Raw genomic sequence first — 21,062 nt, 5'->3', positions numbered from 1 at the left:
TTTATTTACTCCAAATCAACAAAACTCAGATAAATTTCTTCCACAACTTTCTAAACCATTCCCATGATTATGCAATACATTACTGCACCAGTACATGCTAGTACGCCTGGTTTCTAACCGTTATTTCATCAATAAACATTCGAAATTTATACCGCAAATTATCAAAAACCGTCGAATAACACCACTTCCGGTGCTAATAACTCTGATAGAAAAAAGTATATACGGCTGCGTATTCCTATTATATATCGACACATTATAAGGGGAACATCCCCACAAATTTTCGGAGTCCAATGATGAGGATAACCTAAAGAGTTGAGTGTACCAAGTTTTGGGTTGCCAATTATTTTGCAATTTTTAAATCACACTTTAATTTGGTTCAGATTGAAATTCCAATTTTAATCAAAGTATCTAGTTCACTTTAAATGTTCGTTAACCTAAATTATTTGTCTAAGTTAACCTAAATTATTTGATTTAACCAGCGCTATCTGGTTATGAAACTTCTATTGAGTTTATTCTTATGCGTTCTACAGCTAAGTTTCGTTCGCAAATGATGTTCCGACCCCACTCATCCACGTTTTTCTTAACTTTTTACCAAATGAGGAAGAGATGTAATTGTCTACCGTATGTGAAATTTTCAAAAATTCACATAAAATCAACAAACAACTGTGCAAAAACTGCTGGAGTAAAGGGTCGAGGAGTGAGATGCCATTAGGAATTCCAGACAAGACAAAAAACAAAACAAGTAATAGCCAATATTAATTACGACCAAAACTTGATGTCTATAGTTTCAAAAGAAAACACTTAATAACGAAACGAATATGGAATCAGAAAAAACTGAACTTTGAAAACAACCAACTTCAAATTGATTAAAACCGACCAGAACGACTTTCATTAAAAGTCATGAAAACCGGTACAATGATTTATTTAAACTTTCTAAAATCATTTAAGGACCCTGATTGTAAAGCAAATGGCGCATGACAACTAAAAGAACGTCAATTAGAAGTGAAAATAAAAATAGTCCACTTCTTTTGCGAGAGAACGTCTTAGCAGCCATTAAAACTAACGACTTTTAATGAAATCTTTGCAGAAGTTCTTTTGGACCCTTTTTGACGTTAATTGGAGCTATCATCAAGAGGTAATTTGAAAAACAATCAGGTATCAACCTTAAGTATTGTAAAATTCGCACAAATCAAAAAACTTTCATGAAAAATTTTTAGTAAGAAAGCAAAGGAAATATTGGTTAAATAAAAAACCACTAAAATAATTTCTTTTCATTGCTTGGAGTAGAGTTTGCCTTGTAGAACTTGAGACTACGCTAAATCTGGACAGAAATAAGAAAAAAATGGCAACTTTCAAATCTTATTTGAAATTTTTAAAACAAACATGTGCAAATTCAAAAGAAGCATTAGATAGCAACTGAAAACATTTTATAGGTTCACCTATTGCTCCTAAAAACCAATTGGACCATTGATTAATAACACAAAATTATGAGGTAGCAAACGGAAAAACAAATGAAGGCAAAATATAAAGCAAAAAAAATTAAGAAAACACGTAGTCAAAACTATAAAAATTAACAAATTTCCTCTGAAAAATGTTCATTTTTCGGCTTCATTTTGTTGTAAATAGTATCTGTCTTTAATTGTGTTTTGAGTTGATAAAATCTTGCCAGTACTCAACATAATAAAAAAAACAAAAACGCGGAAAATTTTTGAAAAATCCAAAAAATTATTGATTGTAAGAATCCAAAAGGATTTCAAACGTAGAACTCATTTGCTGCAAATCCAGCAGAAAGAAATTATTAGTATATATATATATATATATATATATATATATATATATATATATATATATATATATATATTTGTAAATTAGATCAAATAGCAATTGAAATATTTCAATGAACCAAAATAATTGAGGTGTTTTGTATAATTATAAAGTTAAGTTTTCAAAAAACCTACAAAATTTTAATTTTAAAAGACTCCTATGGGAAGTGACAGTGTGATTGGTTCTTTTGAGGAGCTTTCAATTATTGTCACGGCAGATGTGTGATCTCTACTTCCGGTATATTTACACAAAGTTTTATGAGAAAAGCTTATTTGGTGCACTTTTTGATTAAAAAGAGACTGAAATTCGAAAAAATTAGCAATCATTTCAACCTAAAGACTTGGATAAAGCCATTCTTCAAGCCTCTCCTAACCCTCAAGGTATAATGAATAACACTGTTGTTAGCAATTATAACAAATTTTAGCAAAATTTAGAAAATATTGGTCAAAAAACACCGAAATTATAAGTAAAAACAACTGAATTAGGTCTAATAATCACAAAAGTTTAAACGTCGATAACTCCCTGCAAAAAGCGAAAATCTCTTTATTTTATTTTCGACGCTGGACGGGTTTTCTATTGATTCCAGTCTCAATTCTCTACGGTGAATATATCGATCGGCCAAAACTGACTGAACAAAAAAACCCATTTGAGTATATAGTTCCTCCCCCCACAAGTGGGTTGGAATAATAATTTACATCAGTAGAACACTTTTTCTTTTACAGATCTAAAGGCATGGGTTGTCCGTACTCAGAATTTCATACAAGTGAACAAAATTGCAGCTGTCGGTGGCTTGTAAACGATCAAACTTTCTACAATGCTTCCTTGATGTTTAGTACAACTTCGCTTAACATACTACTGCAAATGCACTCATGTATATTTTCATCCGGAAAATCAAATCAATGTTAAGAACTGAAAATAACGGATACCTTCTCTTACAAGACTTTTCAAGGTTATTTGCAAGAATCATGAATGCTTTTTGACTACCATCACATATCTGAAACTCAAGTCAATCTTAAATCGGATTTTGATAAATTGAATGTTTTGAATATTGCCTCGTAAACTTGCATACACATGTTGCCTGCAAATTGCATACGCAGCAGCATTAATTATAGCGACATTTTCATGGTCTTTTTTCTACTTCAGTTTATTTTTCAAAATTAGTTAAACAAATTTGAACAATCGTTTTGCATTCAATGAAAGCAGAGAAGTGTTCATAATTGGTTATTAAGACAATTGGGTTTTCACTTTTATTCTGTTCTTTTTATTATTCTGCTGGTATGTTTCAGAAAATAGATGGCAGACAGAGAATAACAAAAAAAGCGACTGAGCTCGAATAATAAACTGCGAGATTACGTATAGAAACCTTTTGTTTCACTTCAACAAAAATTAGTGTGTAAATTCCCCTATCAAAAGAATTGCAGTGAAGTTAAAATGACGTAACCCCTTTTTATCCCCAAAGTTTTAGTGGCCTCCCCAACAAACAAATTGTATAAAAACAATTAGAACAAGACCGGAACTGGGTAAAATACAAATTCTGTCGGCTTAGGTTTATCACAAGAAGCAGTCCGGTAAAAAAAACTATTATAGCTATTTTTCTCATCTGGTTATCATTTCGTGAAAAATGGGTTGCAAATCTGCGGCAATTCCATTTCATACAATATACATTTCGTAAAGGGTCGCTCGGTATAGATAAATTGATCTTAAACCGGGCAATTTTTTATTAAAACAGCTCAAACACCTCATATAACCAGTACATTGGAGTTAAAAATAGGTAGGTGGTTTTTCACGAACCAACGTGAAATGCACGACCGACGATGACTGTGACCAGAAGAATTGGGGGTTGCAAACAGCTGCTAAGTGCAACCCTGTGAAAACGTCTAGCCGAGACTCTAGACCAATGACACATTTGGTCGGCTCCGCCTCACAGGAGATTTTTGTTCAGTCGGCCCACAAATGAGCGTCACAGAAGAGATCAATAGTTTGACAATGAGGTATCAAATGAGAAAAAAAGTTTCAATATCTTCTTTTGTTTTTTTTTGTGTAAACAGCAAACATTTATTCATTTATGACGATGAAACAAAAAATTCTGCGCTGTGAAAATTATCGACTTGGAAAGATCGAGACCTGTTAGCTTTTCCACTTGAACAAATAATCCTTCTGCTCTTTTAGCATATTATTCCTTCCCCATTTCCTGATTTTATGGAGATCAACCCACTCCTTTTTCTTAGCTAATTTTCAGCTCGGCCTGGCTAAAAACGCAATTCTTTTCAGGTCACCTTACTCAAAATTAGGAGCATTTTCAACTCACTTTTAAATCTCTTTTCCGACCAATTCCTCGCATCGCATAGAATGCGCAATAGAAGCCATTTTTTAAAATCAACCTTAGAATCACATTTTACAGCGAAATTTCTCCTTAGTTTTGATACCTGAGTTTGTAGATCACTGCAGCATTGAAGATCGAAGTTGAAACGATGGGTAAAATAGAGTAGAAGAAACCAACCACAAGTGTGACGTAAGCAATCCGTTCAACAGCTGGCAAGTCCTCGTCAAAAATACACACGTCACTTTCAAAGTTGTAGTCCGAGACTCGAAATGAGGAGGAGGAAATCAGAGCTGAACAAATGAAGTTGATGAGTGTGCACTTTAATGGGAAGAACACCTTCTTCATAAGTTTTTCAGTGTACCACGTGGGTCGTGATACTGCTATGTATCGGTCCATGGATAGAAGAATAAGTTCGTTTTGGGAAGTCAATGTCAAGCATAGTTTCATAAAAATTGTAGCCTTGCACATCGTGACTGAATTGTGGGGAGCAAATTGATTGCTAAAAGAAAATGAATTCACATATCAGAGCATTAATACCCAGGTTCAGGTCCAGACCGAAATGGCCTCTGATCAGACCATCCCAGACGAAACTGACCTCTGATCAGACCGACCCAGACTGATTTTTCCTCTGATCAGACAATAGTGCGCTCAAAGCTCCGTGTGCGCTTAAAGTGCGCTCGAAAACTTCCTCTGATCAGACTATTGTGCGCTCGAATGTCACCCCCTAATCAGTTTAGTGTGCGCACGAATACGCCTCTGATCTGACTGAAGCGCGCTCGAATACGCCTCTGATCAGACTGAAGTGCGCTCGAAATCGCCTCTGATCAGACCGAAAAGCGCTCGAAATTGCCTATGATCACACTAGTGCGCATTCGAAATGGCCTCTGATCAGGATAAAGTGCGTTCAAAATAGTCTGATCAGAGAAGGGATTTGAACATGAAAAAATCTCACAATATTGTTATAATGTACTCATTTCATGAAAATTGATGGTTTCAGAAATATATTTAACAAAGGAAATGCCAATTGTAAAAGTATTGATAATGAAAAGAAATACCAAGTGCTGAAAAAAATATTTTTGAGTATTCCATTAGTTCATGTTTTTAACTGAATAGATGAACTTAGACAGCTTTGCATAATAACGTTTTGATCTACAGTTATTCCAAAGCTTTTGATAAGGGGACTGGCAGATGCTATCAGCTGGACCTGTTGTTTCTGATCAACTCATCAGACTCTCGATGAGTCTCTGATCAGAATGCTGCTATATTGTTGGCTCTTGGGAGAGACAATCTCTGTCAGTAAAAAAAAACAAAAAAATTCGAAAAAAAATTCGCTCAAAGCGGCCTCTGATCAGACTAGTGTGCGCACGAATCGGCCTCTGATCAGACAAGTGTGCGCTCAAAAAGGCCTCTGGTCAGACCGTTCCAGATCGAAGTGACCTATGATCAGACAAGATCCAGACTATTGTCTAGACAAAAGTGCGCTCGACGTCTTCTCCAGATCATGTAATTTGAGTGCACCATGAAAATGTGTGCGCTCAAATATGGTCTGATCAGAGGTCGCTTCGGTCTGGCCACCTCAACATGGGTACATGTCTCACGGGGATAAAAAAAGACCAAGGTTGATGTGTCCGTTAAACTTGGGTTACAAGCTGTGCAAAAACGATAGAACGTAAAAAGTTGCGAAAAAATTTTAAAATAAAAACATTTTAAAATTGGACTGAAGGAATTCTTATTTCTATTGAAGTATAATGTTAATTGTTTACAGTAAAAAAAAGATATATGTACCTCATCCACGTGCTGACTTACATCTTGGTTGTTTATGAAATGAGTGAAGCTTACACGTGCTATTTATACCAACTTTGCCCCCAACTTTTCATATTGTTATGTGTGAAGTCTTGACCCTTGATCTTTTGAAGAAGTACATTATCAGAGTAAAAAATTAATAAAGATCGGAAGTCATAGAAGTTAAAAATTTTATGTGAATGTATCATGAGTGTAAAAGTGTGGTACTTCGGGGTAATAAATGGGGGCTCAATTTTGTGCCAATTGCCACAGTTGTCAACCATCATTTCTAATTTAAATATTCGATTACAAGACTTGTCTCCGCGTTCCCATTAGCCGACAGGTTATGGGCCCAGAGTTTTTCTAAGATAAGTAATCCAACCCGCTCGTAATTAAAATGACATTGTTGCTGCGCTTATTTGCTATATAAGATGGTTGCTGAAATCACTGTTGGAGGAAGACAGAGAGGACAAGGGGAGACAAGCCTTTATAGTCAAGAAGTGGCCAAAGGAGACAAGAAGAGACAACAGTAAGAAGCTTGTGTAGCTGGTTGGGGAACTTCAGTTGTGGAGTTCGAAGCTTGTGTAGCTAGTTGGGGGACTTCCATTGTGGAGTGAGCAGCTTGTGTAGCTGGTTGGGGGATTTCAACTGTGGAGCGCTTAATTTGTAAAGCTAAGCAGTGTTTTCTGACTTGCTTCTGCTAGCAAATTGATTGCTAAAAGAAAATGATTTCACAGATCAGAGCATTAATACCCAGGTTCAGGTCCAAACCGAAATGGCCTCTGATTAGACCATCCCAGACGAAAGTGACCTCTGATCAGACCGACCCAGACTGATTTTTCCTCTGATCAGACTATTGTGCGCTCGAATTTCACCCCCTAATCAGACTAGTTGTCGCTCGAATACGCCTCTGATCAGACTGAATTGCGCTCGAAATCGCCTCTGATCAGACCGAAAAACGCACGAAATTGCCTATGATCACATTAGTGCGCGTTTGAAATTGCCTCTGATCAGGATAAAGTGCGTTCAAAGTAGTCTGATCAGAGAGGGGATTTGAACATGAAAAAATCTCACAATATTGTTATAATGTACTCATTTCATGAAAATTGATGGTTTCAGAAATAAATTTAACAAAGGAAATGCCAATTGTAAAAGTATTGATAATGAAAACAAATACCAAGTAACAAAAAAATATTTTCGAGTATTCCATTAGTTCATGTTTTTAACTGAATAGATGAACTTAGACAGCTTTGCATAATAACATTTTGATCTACAGTTATTCCAAAGCTTTTGATAAGGGGACCGGCAGATGCTATCAGCTGGATCTGTTGTTTCTGATCAACTCATCAGACTCTCGATGAGTCTCTGATCAGAATGCTGCTATACTGTTGGCTCTTCGGAGAGATAATCTCTGTCAGTAAAAAAAACAAAAAAATTCGAAAAAAAATTCGCTCAAAGCGGCCTCTGATCAGACTAGTGTGCGCAAGAATCGGCCTCTGATCAGACAAGTGTGCGCTCAAAAAGGCCTCTGGTCAGACCGTTCCAGACCGAAGTGACCTATGATCAGACAAGATCCAGACTATTGTCTAGACAAAAGTGCGCTCGACGTCTTCTCCAGACCAGGTAATTTGAGTGCACCATGAAAATGTGTGCGCCCAAATATGGTCTGATCAGAGGTCGCTTCGGTCTGGCCACCTCAACATGGGTACATGTCACACTGGGATAAAAAGAGACCAAGGTTGATGTGTCCGTTAAACTTGGGTTACAAGCTGTGCAAAAACGATAGAACGTAAAAAGTTGCGAAAAAGTTTTAAAATAAAAACATTTTAAATTTTGACTGAAGGATTCCTTATTTCTATTGAAGTATAATGTTAATTGTTTACAGTAAAAAAAGATTTATGTACCTCATCCACGTGCTGACTTACATCTTGGTTGTTTATGAAATGAGTGAAGCTTACACGTGCTATTTTTTCCAACTTTGACCCCAATTTTTCATATTGTTATGTGTGAAGTCTTGACCCTTGATCTTTTGAAGAAGTAAATTATCAGAGTAAAAATTTAATAAAGATCGGAAGTCATGGAAGTTACAAATTTTATGTGAAAGTATCATGAATGTAAAAGTGCGGTACTTCAAGGTAATAAATAGGGGCTCAATTTTGTGCCAATTGCCACCGTTTTCAACCATCATTTCTAATTTAAATATTCGATAACAAGATTTGTCTCCGCGTTCCCATTAGCCGACAGGTCATGGGCCCAGAGTTTTTCTAAGTTAAATAATCCAACCCCCTTCAGTTGTGGAGTTCGAAGCTTGTGTAGCTAGTTGGGTGACTTCAATTGTGGAGTGAGCAGCTTGTGTAGCTGGTTGGGGGATTTCAACTAGGGAGCGCTAAGTTTGCATAGCTAAGTAGTGTTTTCTGCTTGTGAACTCCAGAATGAGTGAAGCTTCTGTGGGCAATCAGTGAAAAGCGGGGAGTTTCAATTGTATAACAGAGCTGTCGGGGAACCAGGATTGCTCAGTATAGCTGAAAACAGCTGAGCTTAAACAACTGTTTCATTTTCAATTGTGTGTGCTGTGCTTCTGTAAGGTACAAAATTGGTCGAAAGTCACATAAGTTAGTGGTAATGCATTTCTTAAAGAGGACTAGGATTAGGGTTCGAGTAAATTATCCTCGGAGGGTCTGGTAGACTAATCGTGCTTAATGGCGGCAGAAAACCCTGGCTCAATGTCAATGTCCTGCTTTTGATTTTGTGAAGGATACTACAGAACTCGAAGAGAACACCATTTTCTAAATTATTTAGTCGACCAAACTTTCTTGCTTTGTGTTTTTTTTTTGTTTCTCTAACACATGCTACAATATTACAACAAGCGCTAACTGGTGCTATAAAGCAATTTTTGATAAACAAACATAACGACTCACAGTTTTGTTGTTCTAAAACAAAGTCACCAAAAGCCAATAGATTCAAAAACTCTGCAGAAAGGAAAGGAGTTTTGATCGAAGTCCGAACAAGATTTTTTCACAGCCTCCTTTTTTACGAAAGAATATTTACCTAGAACAATATTAGCTTAGAAAAACAATGTAGGATGCAGCATAAGCCTATGGTTCATTAGTGTTAAGAGTTAGTTTGAGTGAGACAGAAATTTAAAAAGAGAATACGACAATCTTAACAATGAGCTTGAAAACAAAAAGGCTGGTACTCAGCGGGCGTGAGGATATTTTCTTGTATTTTGCTGAGCGCATTTACAGTTTAGGGCGCATAGGCACTCTTTAAGATTTGGCAAAGTTCTTAGTGGAGAAGCCACCTATCTATATTATATGCAAACTGTTAGAAATAATCCGTCGGAGGAGCAATGCAGTCTAGCAATAGAAGAGGGGCGGCAAGAAATAGAAGAGCAGAAAACTTTGTGGCACGAGTTAGTTCAGGCTTTAGACAAAACATCAGTTCTTTTTCTAAGACCACATAGGGGTGATGGCACTAGAGCTTGTGATGTACTGTGTAAATGCTTTAAAAGTTTCGAGACACCTCAACCAAACAAATTGATAGCACAAATAACGAGCCTTAAAAAGACTTCAAGTGAGAGTATAGTAGATTATCTCACCAGAGCAGATGATAAACAATACAATTTAACACTAGTGACTGAAGGGATCAGTAAAAAATGTTTGTCCCAATAATTTGGAAAGGATTTCCGAAGGAATATGTAAATTGCGCAACTCTTGTGAAGTACAGCAAAGACGAGAAAACTTTAGAAAAAATTAAACGAGACCTGATAAACTTCGATAATGAGAATGTGAAAACGAAAACAAAGAGCGTTTTTTTAAATAATGAAAGGAAATGTTTCAACTGCCAGAAAACGGGACATAGCGCAAAAGACTGCAGACTTAAGAAAATATTTAATGAACAAACTAATGCTTCCTCAATGAAATGTTTTAAGTGTGGTGAGCACGGAGATATAGCCAAACTTTGTAGAAAGCATCAAAGAACTGACAAAAAAGTTTGTAAGTCAACGTAGGAGAACCACTCCGATAGTTTCGCAAAAGTAAAATGGGGAGTTCTTTTCCTTTTTACAAACTTAGGTGAACAGTCTTGCAAATGAGCTAGTTTTGGATTCAGGTGCTAACAGTCATATGATTAAAGATGAAAATTTATTCATAGATATAGACAAAGAGTATTCAGATACCATCACTAATGCAATCAGCAGTAAAAATTAAAATAGTGGGACAGGAAAAGTGGAAATCAGAGTTTTGGATTCCAATTAATCAAAGCAAACTGTCAGATTAAGTAATGCGTTGCTTGTTCCCAACATTACAATGAAACTGGTATCAGTGTCAAAACTAAGAGCTACAGGCAATGAATTCTTTTTTTGCAGGAAATTAGAAATACAAACCAAGAACGGAACCGTTTTCCCTTTTCAGGAAAGGGAGAGTCTGTTTATCTGGAAGGACATTGATTACGAAGAAACATCAGAGCAGCGGAGTTTAGTAAACAGAGATCCCCTTTGTTTGTGGCATAAGCGTTTGGGCCATAAATATGTTGAGGACATTTACCAACTAAAAGATCACGTAGTAGGACTAAAACTAAGCGAACACGATTTAACAAACTGTGAAACATGTCAGTTAAATAAATCAAAAAATATTTTCAGTACCAAAAGACTCAGGAACAAGAGCAAGTGAAGTCTTGGGAATTGTCCATACCGACATTTTAAGACCCATCCAACCGGAAGCAGTCGATGGCCACAGGTACGCAATAGGATTTGTGAGTAGTTTAGCAGTTATCAAAAATTTGATTTTTTGAGGTCAAGGGATCGGGCCACTGAAAAAGTTGAACAGTTCTTTGCGGATATAGGACAACCAGGAACCTTAGTTTGTGATGGGGCAGGGGAATATGTCTCAAATGACCTAAAACAATTACGTAGACCAAAGGTTGTTAGACTGCGGTTCTCGGCACCGTGTACACAAGAAAACGGAAAAGTTGTGAGAGGAATTGGGGACAATCACCCCAATGGCTGGATGTCTTTTAGAGCAGGAAGGTTCAGAAAAAAGAGTATCGGCCATTTGCACTTAATATGGCAAACTAAAAGCTTTTGTTTCCATTCAGGTTTTTAGAAGACAATTTTTGAGGCAATGTACAAGAAGAAGTCTTACATAGAATGTATCAAAGTGTTTGGTTGTTCAGTTTTTTTCATATTGAAAAAAGTTTGCGAGGCAAGATTGATAGAACTTCTCAGATGGCAATATTTTTGGGGTCTTCAGACAACGGTAAGATTAATCTTGTAGATATTTCAAAAGACAAAGGGATCTTTATTGTTAGAAAATCTCGGAACGTACGTTTCAACGAAAACGAATTGTTTTTTGAAGTTAAAGAAATGAAGCAATAAGAGGTAAAATTTGGTAACAACCAATGAAATTAGAGTACAACTCATTAGTGGAAAAAATTGCGAATTGGTAGAGAACAAAAGAATTAAACCCATTGGTAGTCGCTGGCTCTTCGCTTCTACGTTTGGTCCTAGTGGCGAGATAACAAGGCATAAGGCAAGATTCGGAGCTAAGGGGCTCAGCCAAGTTCCCGGCTGGGATTAGAACGAAACACACTCACCAACAACACGCCTCTCAACAATTCAAGTACTGATAAGCTACGCAGTATTAAAAAACAATGAGTTAGAACAAATGGATACTTAAACAGAATATCAAAAAATTTGACAAGCAAGGAAATCCAATAATTTGTAAGTTGAGAAAAAAATTTATAGCTTAAAACAATCCGGTATAAATTGGTACTTAACAGTCAAAAGTTTTCTCAGCCAAGTAGGTTTCACAGCGGCTATTCAAGATGAGTGTCTCTTTCTAAGGAAAGGTGAAAATGGTATAGCGGGATTAGTGTGTCTCTGGGAAGACGATATGTTGATATTAGGATTGCAGGATGACTTTTCTGAAAACTTTTTCAAAAAAGTTAGCGAAAGTTCAAATTAGTAGTTAAGAAGATCTAAGTTGGTTCTTAAATATAATATTTTAGCGAACAGAAAAATAAATAATGCTAAGTCAAGAAACTTACCTTGAAAAATTGCTAGAATTGTTTAACATGAGCAAATCAAAAACACTGGAAACACCATCAGACGTTGGCTTGAAACTGTCAAACTTAGATTCACCAGAAACAGGCAGCAATGAGCATAGAGATGTGCAATCATGTGATTATAGGCGTAGAGTGGGATGTTTGAACTATTTGGCATTAAAAAGACCAGATATTCGCATGCAGCTAATTTATTGAGTTCTTTTGTTGAAAATCCTGGAAGGCGACATTGGAATGCAGCAAAAGGGTGTTTACGTTACCTAAAAGGTACAAATTCAGAGAAGATGATTTTTAGAAAAATCAAAAAACTGGAGTTGGACGGATTTTCATACTCAGATTGGGCAGGCAATATAAAAACATAGACAATGGAAGAAGTACCAGTGATTATTGTTGTAAACTTAAAAAAAAGTTTAGGTGAAATCAGTTGGGCTAGTAAGTTACAAAAGTGTCTATCTACTTCAACAGCTGAAGCTGAGCTCAACGTTGTAGTCGAGGCAAGCAAAGAAGCCGTACCCTTAGCAAACCTATTACGAGAATTAGTTTTAGAAATCTAACAGCCAATAAACTTCTTTGTATACAATCAAGCTTGTATTGCTCTAATCACGGAAAGACAAAGCACATTGCATTAAAATTGCGCTTCGTTTGGAAATTAGACAAAAGTCGACTATTAGAGCTATACTACTTACCAACCGATCTTATGCGGCAGAGACACTTACAAAAGCATTGGAAACAATCAAAGTATCACTTTTTTGTTATGTCCTTCTCGGAACAAACACTTTACTTGATAGCAGGAGTTTTGAAAATTTAATGTTAATTGTTAAAAGTAAGAAAAATTATAAGTACTTCATCCTCGCGCTGATTTACATCTTGGTTATTTATGAAGAGAGTGAAGCTAACCCGTGCAATTTATACCAACTTTGTCGCCATCTTTTCATATTCTTAATTGTGAAGTATTGACCCTTGAGCTTTTGAAGAAGTAAATTATCAGAGTAAAAAGTTCGTAAAGACAGGAAGTCATGAAACAAATAAATTTAATGTGATTGTATCATGATTGTAAAGGTGCGGTACTTTGGGGTAATAAATAGGGGCTCAATTTTGTGCCAATTGCCACAGTTGTCATCCATCATCTCTAATTTAAATATTCGATTACAAGATTTGTCTCTCTGCGTTCCCATTAGCCGACAACTTCAATTGATTTTGTATTTACCCTGAAGAAAACTCATACAAATCTTTCGAAACACAAATTTGTGCAGAGAATCCTACCAGCTTCTAGGAACAACTTTTATCAAATTGGGATTTTTCCGATATATTTTTGCTCCAAACATACCTTCATATTCACAACAACCCTATTCTGTGCCTTTGCCAAAAATCTTGCAATTGTTGAGTAAGTTTGAAAGATTATTCAAACCTTAAAAAATAACAATTGAATAAACGGTGAAAATTAAACTAACAAAATCTGATAAATCAATATTGAAATATTTTATTTTGACAATTATTGAGAATTAAATTTTTGCTCGCATTAAAAATTGTTAATTAAATAAGTCTCTTCCCAGAAAAAAAGGTTCGCCATTTCGAAACTTCTACCGAAAAAATCTCTACACAAAAATAAAACAGGCAATTTTTTTTCCTAAGTGGTTAGCTTTGAAAGGTGCATTTCACTGAACAATATAATTCTTTGGAATAGTAAAACAATTGTTGAAAAATTTTTTAAAATCTCGCTTTTGCGTGCGAGAATTTTATTTGACCAAGTAAATTCAGATAAAACCATTAAAAAGAAAGTTTATCACAACAATAGTTTCAAGAGTTTGTGAGTTTGAGTTTGGGACATTGGCTGCACACTGTACATGGTTGCTGGGGTATGAAGCCATTTTAAACATCGTGGAGGATATTCACTGCTTTTTCCTGATTGCGATTATTGTCGTTGAGTACTTTTGGCTAGCCGCGTTTTCGATTGTTATTGGGCATTGCTAAGCAGGAAGGTAATTTTTATCAGGGTTGGGGAAGAAAGAAAGTATAATTAAGTGAAAAATAAAGAAAAAAAATTGAACGAAACTAAAACTAGAAGAATGGCTGAGCATCAGTCAGTTGTGTAAGTTTACTCGAGACAGCTGCGGCGTGTTGGGGAATCGATTTCCCGCTGTGTTTTTTGTTTCGGATACTGATTTGTTGCGCCAATATACACACGTTTCTGCTGGAGAATTGTCTTTACGGTTCAATTTTCATTCAATTTTCGTGGTTGATGAATTTGTCTCGAGTTTTGAATTGAATTTGTTATACATAATTGAGATACTTTAGAACCATTGATCCGAAGTTTGCTGTCTTTGACTTGTTTTTCCGGTTTCGAGTGTTCATGTTCGAGGAAATTAGCAAAATGTCTGTACGCATTACTCCCGAGAGGAGAAGTTTACTCGCGGCATGATTCAAGCGATTCCTCTCGAAAGCTTTGGCTATGGAGACTGGGATCCCCGGATGATTGCCCAAAAGAAACTTCCTCTGTTTGAGGGGTTATTACCGGATGGACTGTTGGAGGCTTATAGTGATTGGAAGTGACAGAAGAGTGTTTTAAAGCCTAGGAAGCGGCGGACAACTTCAGATTCGAAAGGATCGAAGAGGCTTCCTGAACCTAGGTTAGATCCTGACTTTGATCCGAAGGATCCTTTGGGTCTTAGTTGCTGATCAGTGATTTTTAAATCAGTAAATCAGAAGAAAACGTTTGATTTTCAGGCAGCCTAACCAATCAGAGGGTTCAATGTGCTTTTGCAGTGGCCCTTTACACATTGCCTTTGTTTCTATAAGGCGTAAAATTGCCTCAATTTTGTTCTTTTGTGCGCGCTTGATGTAGTCGTTTGCCGGCCGTATCTGAATGTTTCTTATAGTAGGTGAGTTATATTCTTCATGTAACTCTTGCACGCTATACCATCGAGGTTTCCTTAAACAAATTCTCAGTGCTCTATTTTGCGCTTTTCGCATGATTAAGATGACCGTTTGCGATTGGTTAAGCCAGCAAGCGTTTGCATGTAGAAATAAGGGCCGGATCCTGGATTTGTACAGCAGAAGTACACTTTCCTGCTCAACATTGAGGTTGCTTAGACGACGCATTTGCAATATTCGCTTGTTTGTTCTGGTTGTGATGTCTTTTCAATGTTCAATTCAGTTTAGGTGTGGCGTCACTCTTAAGAACTTGATGGTTTTTGCCTCTACAATTTGTTTTTCTCTTGATGTTTAGGCTGAGATTTGTTTGTTTTTTCAAAGGGTTTCTGAATAGCATGTACTTGGTTGTGGCATTTATTTTGATTTTCAATTTATCGCACCACTTTATAAGAGTGTTAAGTGAAGCTTGGAGTTTTGTATTAACTGACCGGACGTTGACCTGTGAAACAATGCAGAGTTATCTGCGAACTGAGAAATTTCTGAAGGAGTTTCTGGAATGTTAGAGACATAAATTAAGAACAATATGGGTGCCACAACGCTACCCTGGGGGAACCCGGCTGTTGGTGAGAAGTTCTCGCTTCTTGTATTCTTGATTTCCACGTAAATGTTTCTTTGTGTGAGGAAAGAATTCACCCATTTGATTGTTTTCTTCTGTATTCTGACTTTCTACATCGAGGATGACAAGTCCCACCATTTCTGACCACTGGTATGCTTCATTTTTATCCTAAGTCAAAACAAGGAGATTACTGGTTGTGCCTCTGTTTGCTCTTTGAACACTTTGTTGTGGTTCAAAGGATTTGTTTGCTTCACAGTTGTCTAGGTTGAGATTTTTGACAACGGTTTCTCAGACTTTTGCAATGCAATTGGTAAGGCTAATTGGCCTATAATTTTCTGCATTCTTTCTGTCTTTTTGAGGTTTTGTAAGCATTGTTACTTGTGAGCTTTCCAAAGGCATGGCAAAAGAATTGTCAATTGAGCAGGAAATAATTATGCAAATGAAAGCTTTAATGTTTTTTGGTAGCGCCTTCAATAGCTGATAGCTTATTGTGTCTTGCCCGGGACATGATTTACTTGTACTTTTCATAATATCATTGAACTCTTCAACAATTAAGAAAATGTCTTCAGTTATTTCTTTCGGATAGGTTTCTAATAGAAATTTTGTGTTTTGTTCTGTCTCGACAAAATGCCTTTGTAAATATTCATTTTCGTATTGGTGCTCTTTCATTGTCTCACTCAGTAGGCTTTTGAACATTTCACATTTTTCATGGTCAGATACAGCAATTTTGTCTTTAAACGTTATTTGTAAATGTGATCCGCTTGATTGTTGTTTATCGCTGGTGGTGGTTTTGATTGCTTTCCAGTACCCCTTTTTCCTGTTTGCTTTGCTGTTTCAATTAACTCACTATTTTCTCTTTCATTCGAGCGTTTTAATGACCTTCTGATTTCTCTTTAATAGAAATTTATTACCTTTGTCAATCGATTGAAAGTGTCATCTTTTGCACGTTTTAGTTGCCTCCTGATCTTTTTCTTTTGCTTGAATAGATTGATTAACTCTGGACTAATTTGATGAATCGTATTATTTACGTAGGATTGTTAGATTGACTTATTAATTAGTTCGATGAGGTTAGGGTTTTTTTTCACCCAGGAAGTCTTTGTTTGGACACTTTGGTGGGTACAAAGAGAAATATTTGTAATTGACTTTTGCGTGTCCTTGAACTTCTTGAAATTGACTTTTGCTATTAGATCAAATTGTGTTTTTGAAGTTTCAGCTTCAATGAGGTGAGTGTCGCGGAGTGGTCGCTGCCGAAATCTTCTAATTCTTAAAAATTGTCTAAATATTTAAAGACTGAAAGACTGAAAAAATACATATCGAGCATGCTCTGGTTCTTATGCTGATTAGAATGATACGTTGGATAGCTGTTGTTCAGTAGTTTGAAATTTCTGTCATCATTTTTTTCCAGCAGCTTTTCGCCGTTTTCAGTGTTGTATGTACAAATGAGCTCTTGTTGAAGACAATTAAAATCCCCACATATAGATATGTTCTGGGGTTTATTGTCAAATATTTCAGTAAGATTTAGGTCTTGATTGGGTGAATTGTAAAAATTGTTTATCCATTAGTTTCCAGTGATTGGTGTTTCCAAACTTACACCGATTATCATTAATGCCTGTCCGTTACTGTTTTTCCTGAAAGTAATTGGTCGGACCTCTTTGATTTTTATGCTCTTCTTGGCGATGACAACAGACCCATAAAAACTGCTTGGTTTTGGTTCTCTTACAATGAAATAATTTTCATGTACCACGCGTTTTTGCCAGTTCTTGACTTCATTTAAACAAACAATTTCAATGTTTTCTTTAGTAAAAAAAAAGAACAATTCATGAGTTTTGTCTTCTAAGCCAGGACAGTTCCATTGTAAAATTTTAAAGTTGTCCATTTAGAAAGTTTTGTCGGCTGCTAGACTGAATCATGTTTGTGTTAAGAGTTAGCATCAAGTTCATTTTCTTGATATTATCGTGAATTTTTTTTGTTCATCTATTCTTTCGTTAAACAACCTGGAAGCACTGTTGCTACCGAAGCTGATAATATCGCTATAGGACATTGTATTGAAACTGTTTCTTGTTTTACTATGAACTTCACTATCAAGAACTGTAATTTTTGTAGTGATTAATGACTGAGTGTTTTGAGTATCTTTCCTGAAATGGCACTTGAGTCTTTTGTTTCTTGTTTCTGTTTATTTGCTTCGGTCAAAGCGTTCTGATATGCAGGAGAGCCTCTATACACTGTTGCGTGTTAGCCACCACATTTTGCACATTTTGCCCGTTCTTTTGATTCATTGCAACTTTTTACAGTGTGTTTGCCTGCACATCGCAGACATCTCAATTCGTCTTTACAATTGCTTGCCGAATGCCCAATATTTTGATATTTGAAGCATTGTTTAATGTGGGTGGTTTTTTACTTGATTCGCAGCGGTGAAGCACCTAGCCTATTTTAACGCCATGTTTGACTTTGGCTGTTACATGATTTTGAGCAATCAGTTATCATGCGAATAAGTTTTGTTGGTTTTCCGGTGGCCCTGCTTGCTTTCCGGAGCGCCCTGATAAAATTCATAGCGTTGTTGTTGAGAAGTTCTTTCTTCACTTCGTTTTCTTTTATCCTTTGATAAACATTTAAAAATACAAAACTGGGTTTAGATTTGGCTTTTGGCATAGTGTTTCTTGCGTTAATAGAAGTGTTTGGAAAGACAAGTTGCAGATTTGAGGCATTCATCAGACATTCTCTTGAACTTTGGTCTCGGGCTTGGATATAGAAGTCATTGTTGTTTGGAAGTTCTCTGATGCAATTAATTGTGAGTTGAGGGAAACTATTTCTCATCGAAAGGGCAAATTGAACCTGTGTTGGTCTTGGATTAATCGTTATTATAATTGGTCTGATTGTTTCAGAGTTGATATCTGGATGATTTTGGGTTCGCTTTTGTTTGTTTTTGACTTGAACGAAATCTTGTGCATATTTCGTCTGCAATGTTTCGTGCTTCAGAGAGAAGTGCACTTGACTGGCTCATTTTGGCCAGCGCCATTTTGAGAACTTGAAGCAAATCGTGTCAGGAAGCCTTAAAGACTTTTGAAGATGAGAGATAAAACTGGGCGAAAAGTAAAGACTTTTTAGCTTAAGACTTTTGAAGGTGAGAAGAAAACTGTAAGAAAAATGATAGGAAAGTCGGGATTTAAAAAAGTCGGGATTTAAAACCTTAAGCAATTTTTTAGTGAAAAATCTTTTTTCTCAATCCCAAAGGACCACTCCCAAAGGACCATTTCCAAAGTCTCACTCCCAAATGACGTTCCTGTACAAAGTGGAGTACTTGCTTGTGGCTTTCCCATCACACTTTGAATTACTGATCCGAAAGTGACAATAACAGCGTATTAATCATCGAAAAATGTCCCGCCAAACTTATTGCAACCAGTTTATTGTCATTTTTGGCTGGTCAATTTATTGAGGGTTATTGTGAATGGCAAAACTAAGAAATAAACCGAGTGCAAAATATTGGTAAGTATACTTTAATTGGCGGTTTCATAGATTTCGAGTTTTGTTCGAGCTGAAGGCGGGTAATATTTTGAAATTTTTTTGCGCACGCCGGCAATTTTTTTTATTTCAAAATTTTTTGTTATTTCAGAATTGAGTCCAAACCTATTTCAATCAGTAAGTTTTTCAATGAATAGGAAATTGAATTTTTTGGATCTGTTTTGCTTTGGCTGAAATATTTTGTCCTCTTTGGCATTGAAGTTTATAAATTCGGTTTCTGATAAAACATATATTTACCTGAAATAAGAAAACTTATAAAAAAGATTAACAACCCATCAGACCCAGGCAGTCACAAAAACAGATTCTTCAAACTTCTGCAATTAAGATTAGTTTTGTGTTTATTATGTCAAGTTTCACATATGTTTTGAACTTTCTGTTCATAGTCTCCCTGCTTAGTGAAGAATTTACTGCGAAGAGCAAAGAAAGTGATTGAGAGAGTGAAATTAGAATCAATTTTTTGGGGATCTGTTGACAGCTGTTCATCAGCAAACATTTTGAGTGTGTGGTTACATTCTCCATTGCCGTTTAAGTCCGCAAGTTTTTTTGAGCTTCAATTATTTTATTTTCACCTTATTTCAAATTGCTGTGGATCCAAGTGTAGTTTTTCAATGCCTCCTAAATCAGATAAAAAACCAAATCTTTCAAAGTTCACTATTAAAAAAGAAATTGTTTCTCCAAAAAAATATTTATGTTGATTGATTTTTTTGTTCCGTAAACTTGGGAGCAATCTGCTTTTTTAAACAAAAAAATATTCTCGTATAATATTTATCTTCTTGTATAGTAGCTTAGACCAGAAAAGATTTTTCCTTTGTTAAAAGGGATTGTTCGTGGAAAAATTTTGTAACTCGTGCAAGTTGTTCGTTCCATCTAAGAATTTTCGGAAAAAATCTGGAAGATTTCTAATTTTGCTTTATGTAAGATTGAGTCTTTCTTCATGTGCAAAAAAGTTGCTTCACATACTTTGAAAGTTTTTGATCATGTTCGAAAAAAAAATTGTTTGCTGGATGGTTATTTGTTGTTCACAGGCGTCATTTGGGTTTCTGTTATGACATTTGTTTCTGCATTTTTGTAATCAGTTTCTTCAGCAATTTGTTAATTCCAAACCTAACTCAAGACCTATTAGTTGTTGTGCCTCAGTGTAGTGAAAATTTTGAAGTGTAGTACATTTATTGGTGTGTAGCTTTCTAAAAACTTCAGTCTTTTTGTTTTATAATTGAACTGAAATTCAATTATGTTTCATGGCAACTTTCAGGCCATTGGGTGCTGAAATTGATGTGGGGTTAGCTGCGGGCATTTAAATTAAAAGTGGAGTGAAGGGTTAAAATAAAGGGCTTACTTACATCAAAATTGCGGCAGCCTGTAGAGTATCAGATGCGGCTACAAGAAACATGAACATCACTGATGACCGCTTCAAACCCAAATCAACTGACACGGCCATTGTAAGGGCATTGCTTAACACAGCCACGAATCCTGCAGCTGGAATTAATCCGTTTTTGACCACTTTAGTTGCCAGATTCAAACTGTCAGTGTTTGTAACATTAGTACTATTTTCATACACAATATCCATAACGAAATGTAGTTTATTGTTTTTTCAAACCTGATCGATTTTTTCTACTAATAATAACAATAATAGACTTCAATGAAGAGCATTGTATCAGTTTAGAAAAGATATGAATAAATTAAATCAAGAAAGCCATTCAAATGCCCAGTCCCACCTTTTCACCTAAAAAGGAAACCATTTCCTGGAGGAAACGCTAAAAGTGGTAAGGAAAACTGTTTTCAGTTAAATTTATTATCATCTCTGTACATTCATAAGTTTGAGAAGATTGGATTCTGAATTTATTTGAAATAAAGACAAAAAATATATATTAAATCCACGTTGATATTAATCAAATTGTGAGATAGTTTAAAAATGGCAGAAAAGCCTCAATAATAGTTTCAATTCGGCACTAAACCGACATTATTGTAAAAAAGTAAATGCGTTTGTTTTTTAAAAGGTAGTTATTGGTTGTTTTTTCTGCCTAACCAACAGTAAGTTGCTTCAAAGACTGAACGAATTTGAGAAGA

At 35.9% G+C, this 21,062-nt stretch overlaps 1 protein-coding gene across 1 annotated transcript in view; it reads right to left on the bottom strand.

The window, feature by feature from the left end:
- LOC142334919 (uncharacterized) overlaps positions 1-20,562 on the bottom strand; it is an 86,958-nt gene extending 66,396 nt beyond the window's left edge. Inside the window, exons 1-2 of the mRNA XM_075383248.1 lie at positions 20,336-20,562; positions 4,251-4,646 (exon numbers count right to left, since the gene is read on the bottom strand). Coding sequence (XP_075239363.1) covers positions 4,251-4,646; positions 20,336-20,562 — 623 coding nt within the window. The remainder of the gene's footprint in view (positions 1-4,250; positions 4,647-20,335) is intronic.
- Positions 20,563-21,062: the final 500 nt, after the last annotated feature.

Source organism: Convolutriloba macropyga, chromosome 2, assembly GCF_964194025.1.
Source record: "Convolutriloba macropyga chromosome 2, txConMacr16.3, whole genome shotgun sequence".
In the NCBI taxonomy this organism is placed as follows: Eukaryota; Metazoa; Xenacoelomorpha; order Acoela; family Convolutidae; genus Convolutriloba; species Convolutriloba macropyga.
Note: the sequence above shows the minus strand (reverse complement) of the source record. Positions and strands in the feature narration are given on the sequence as shown.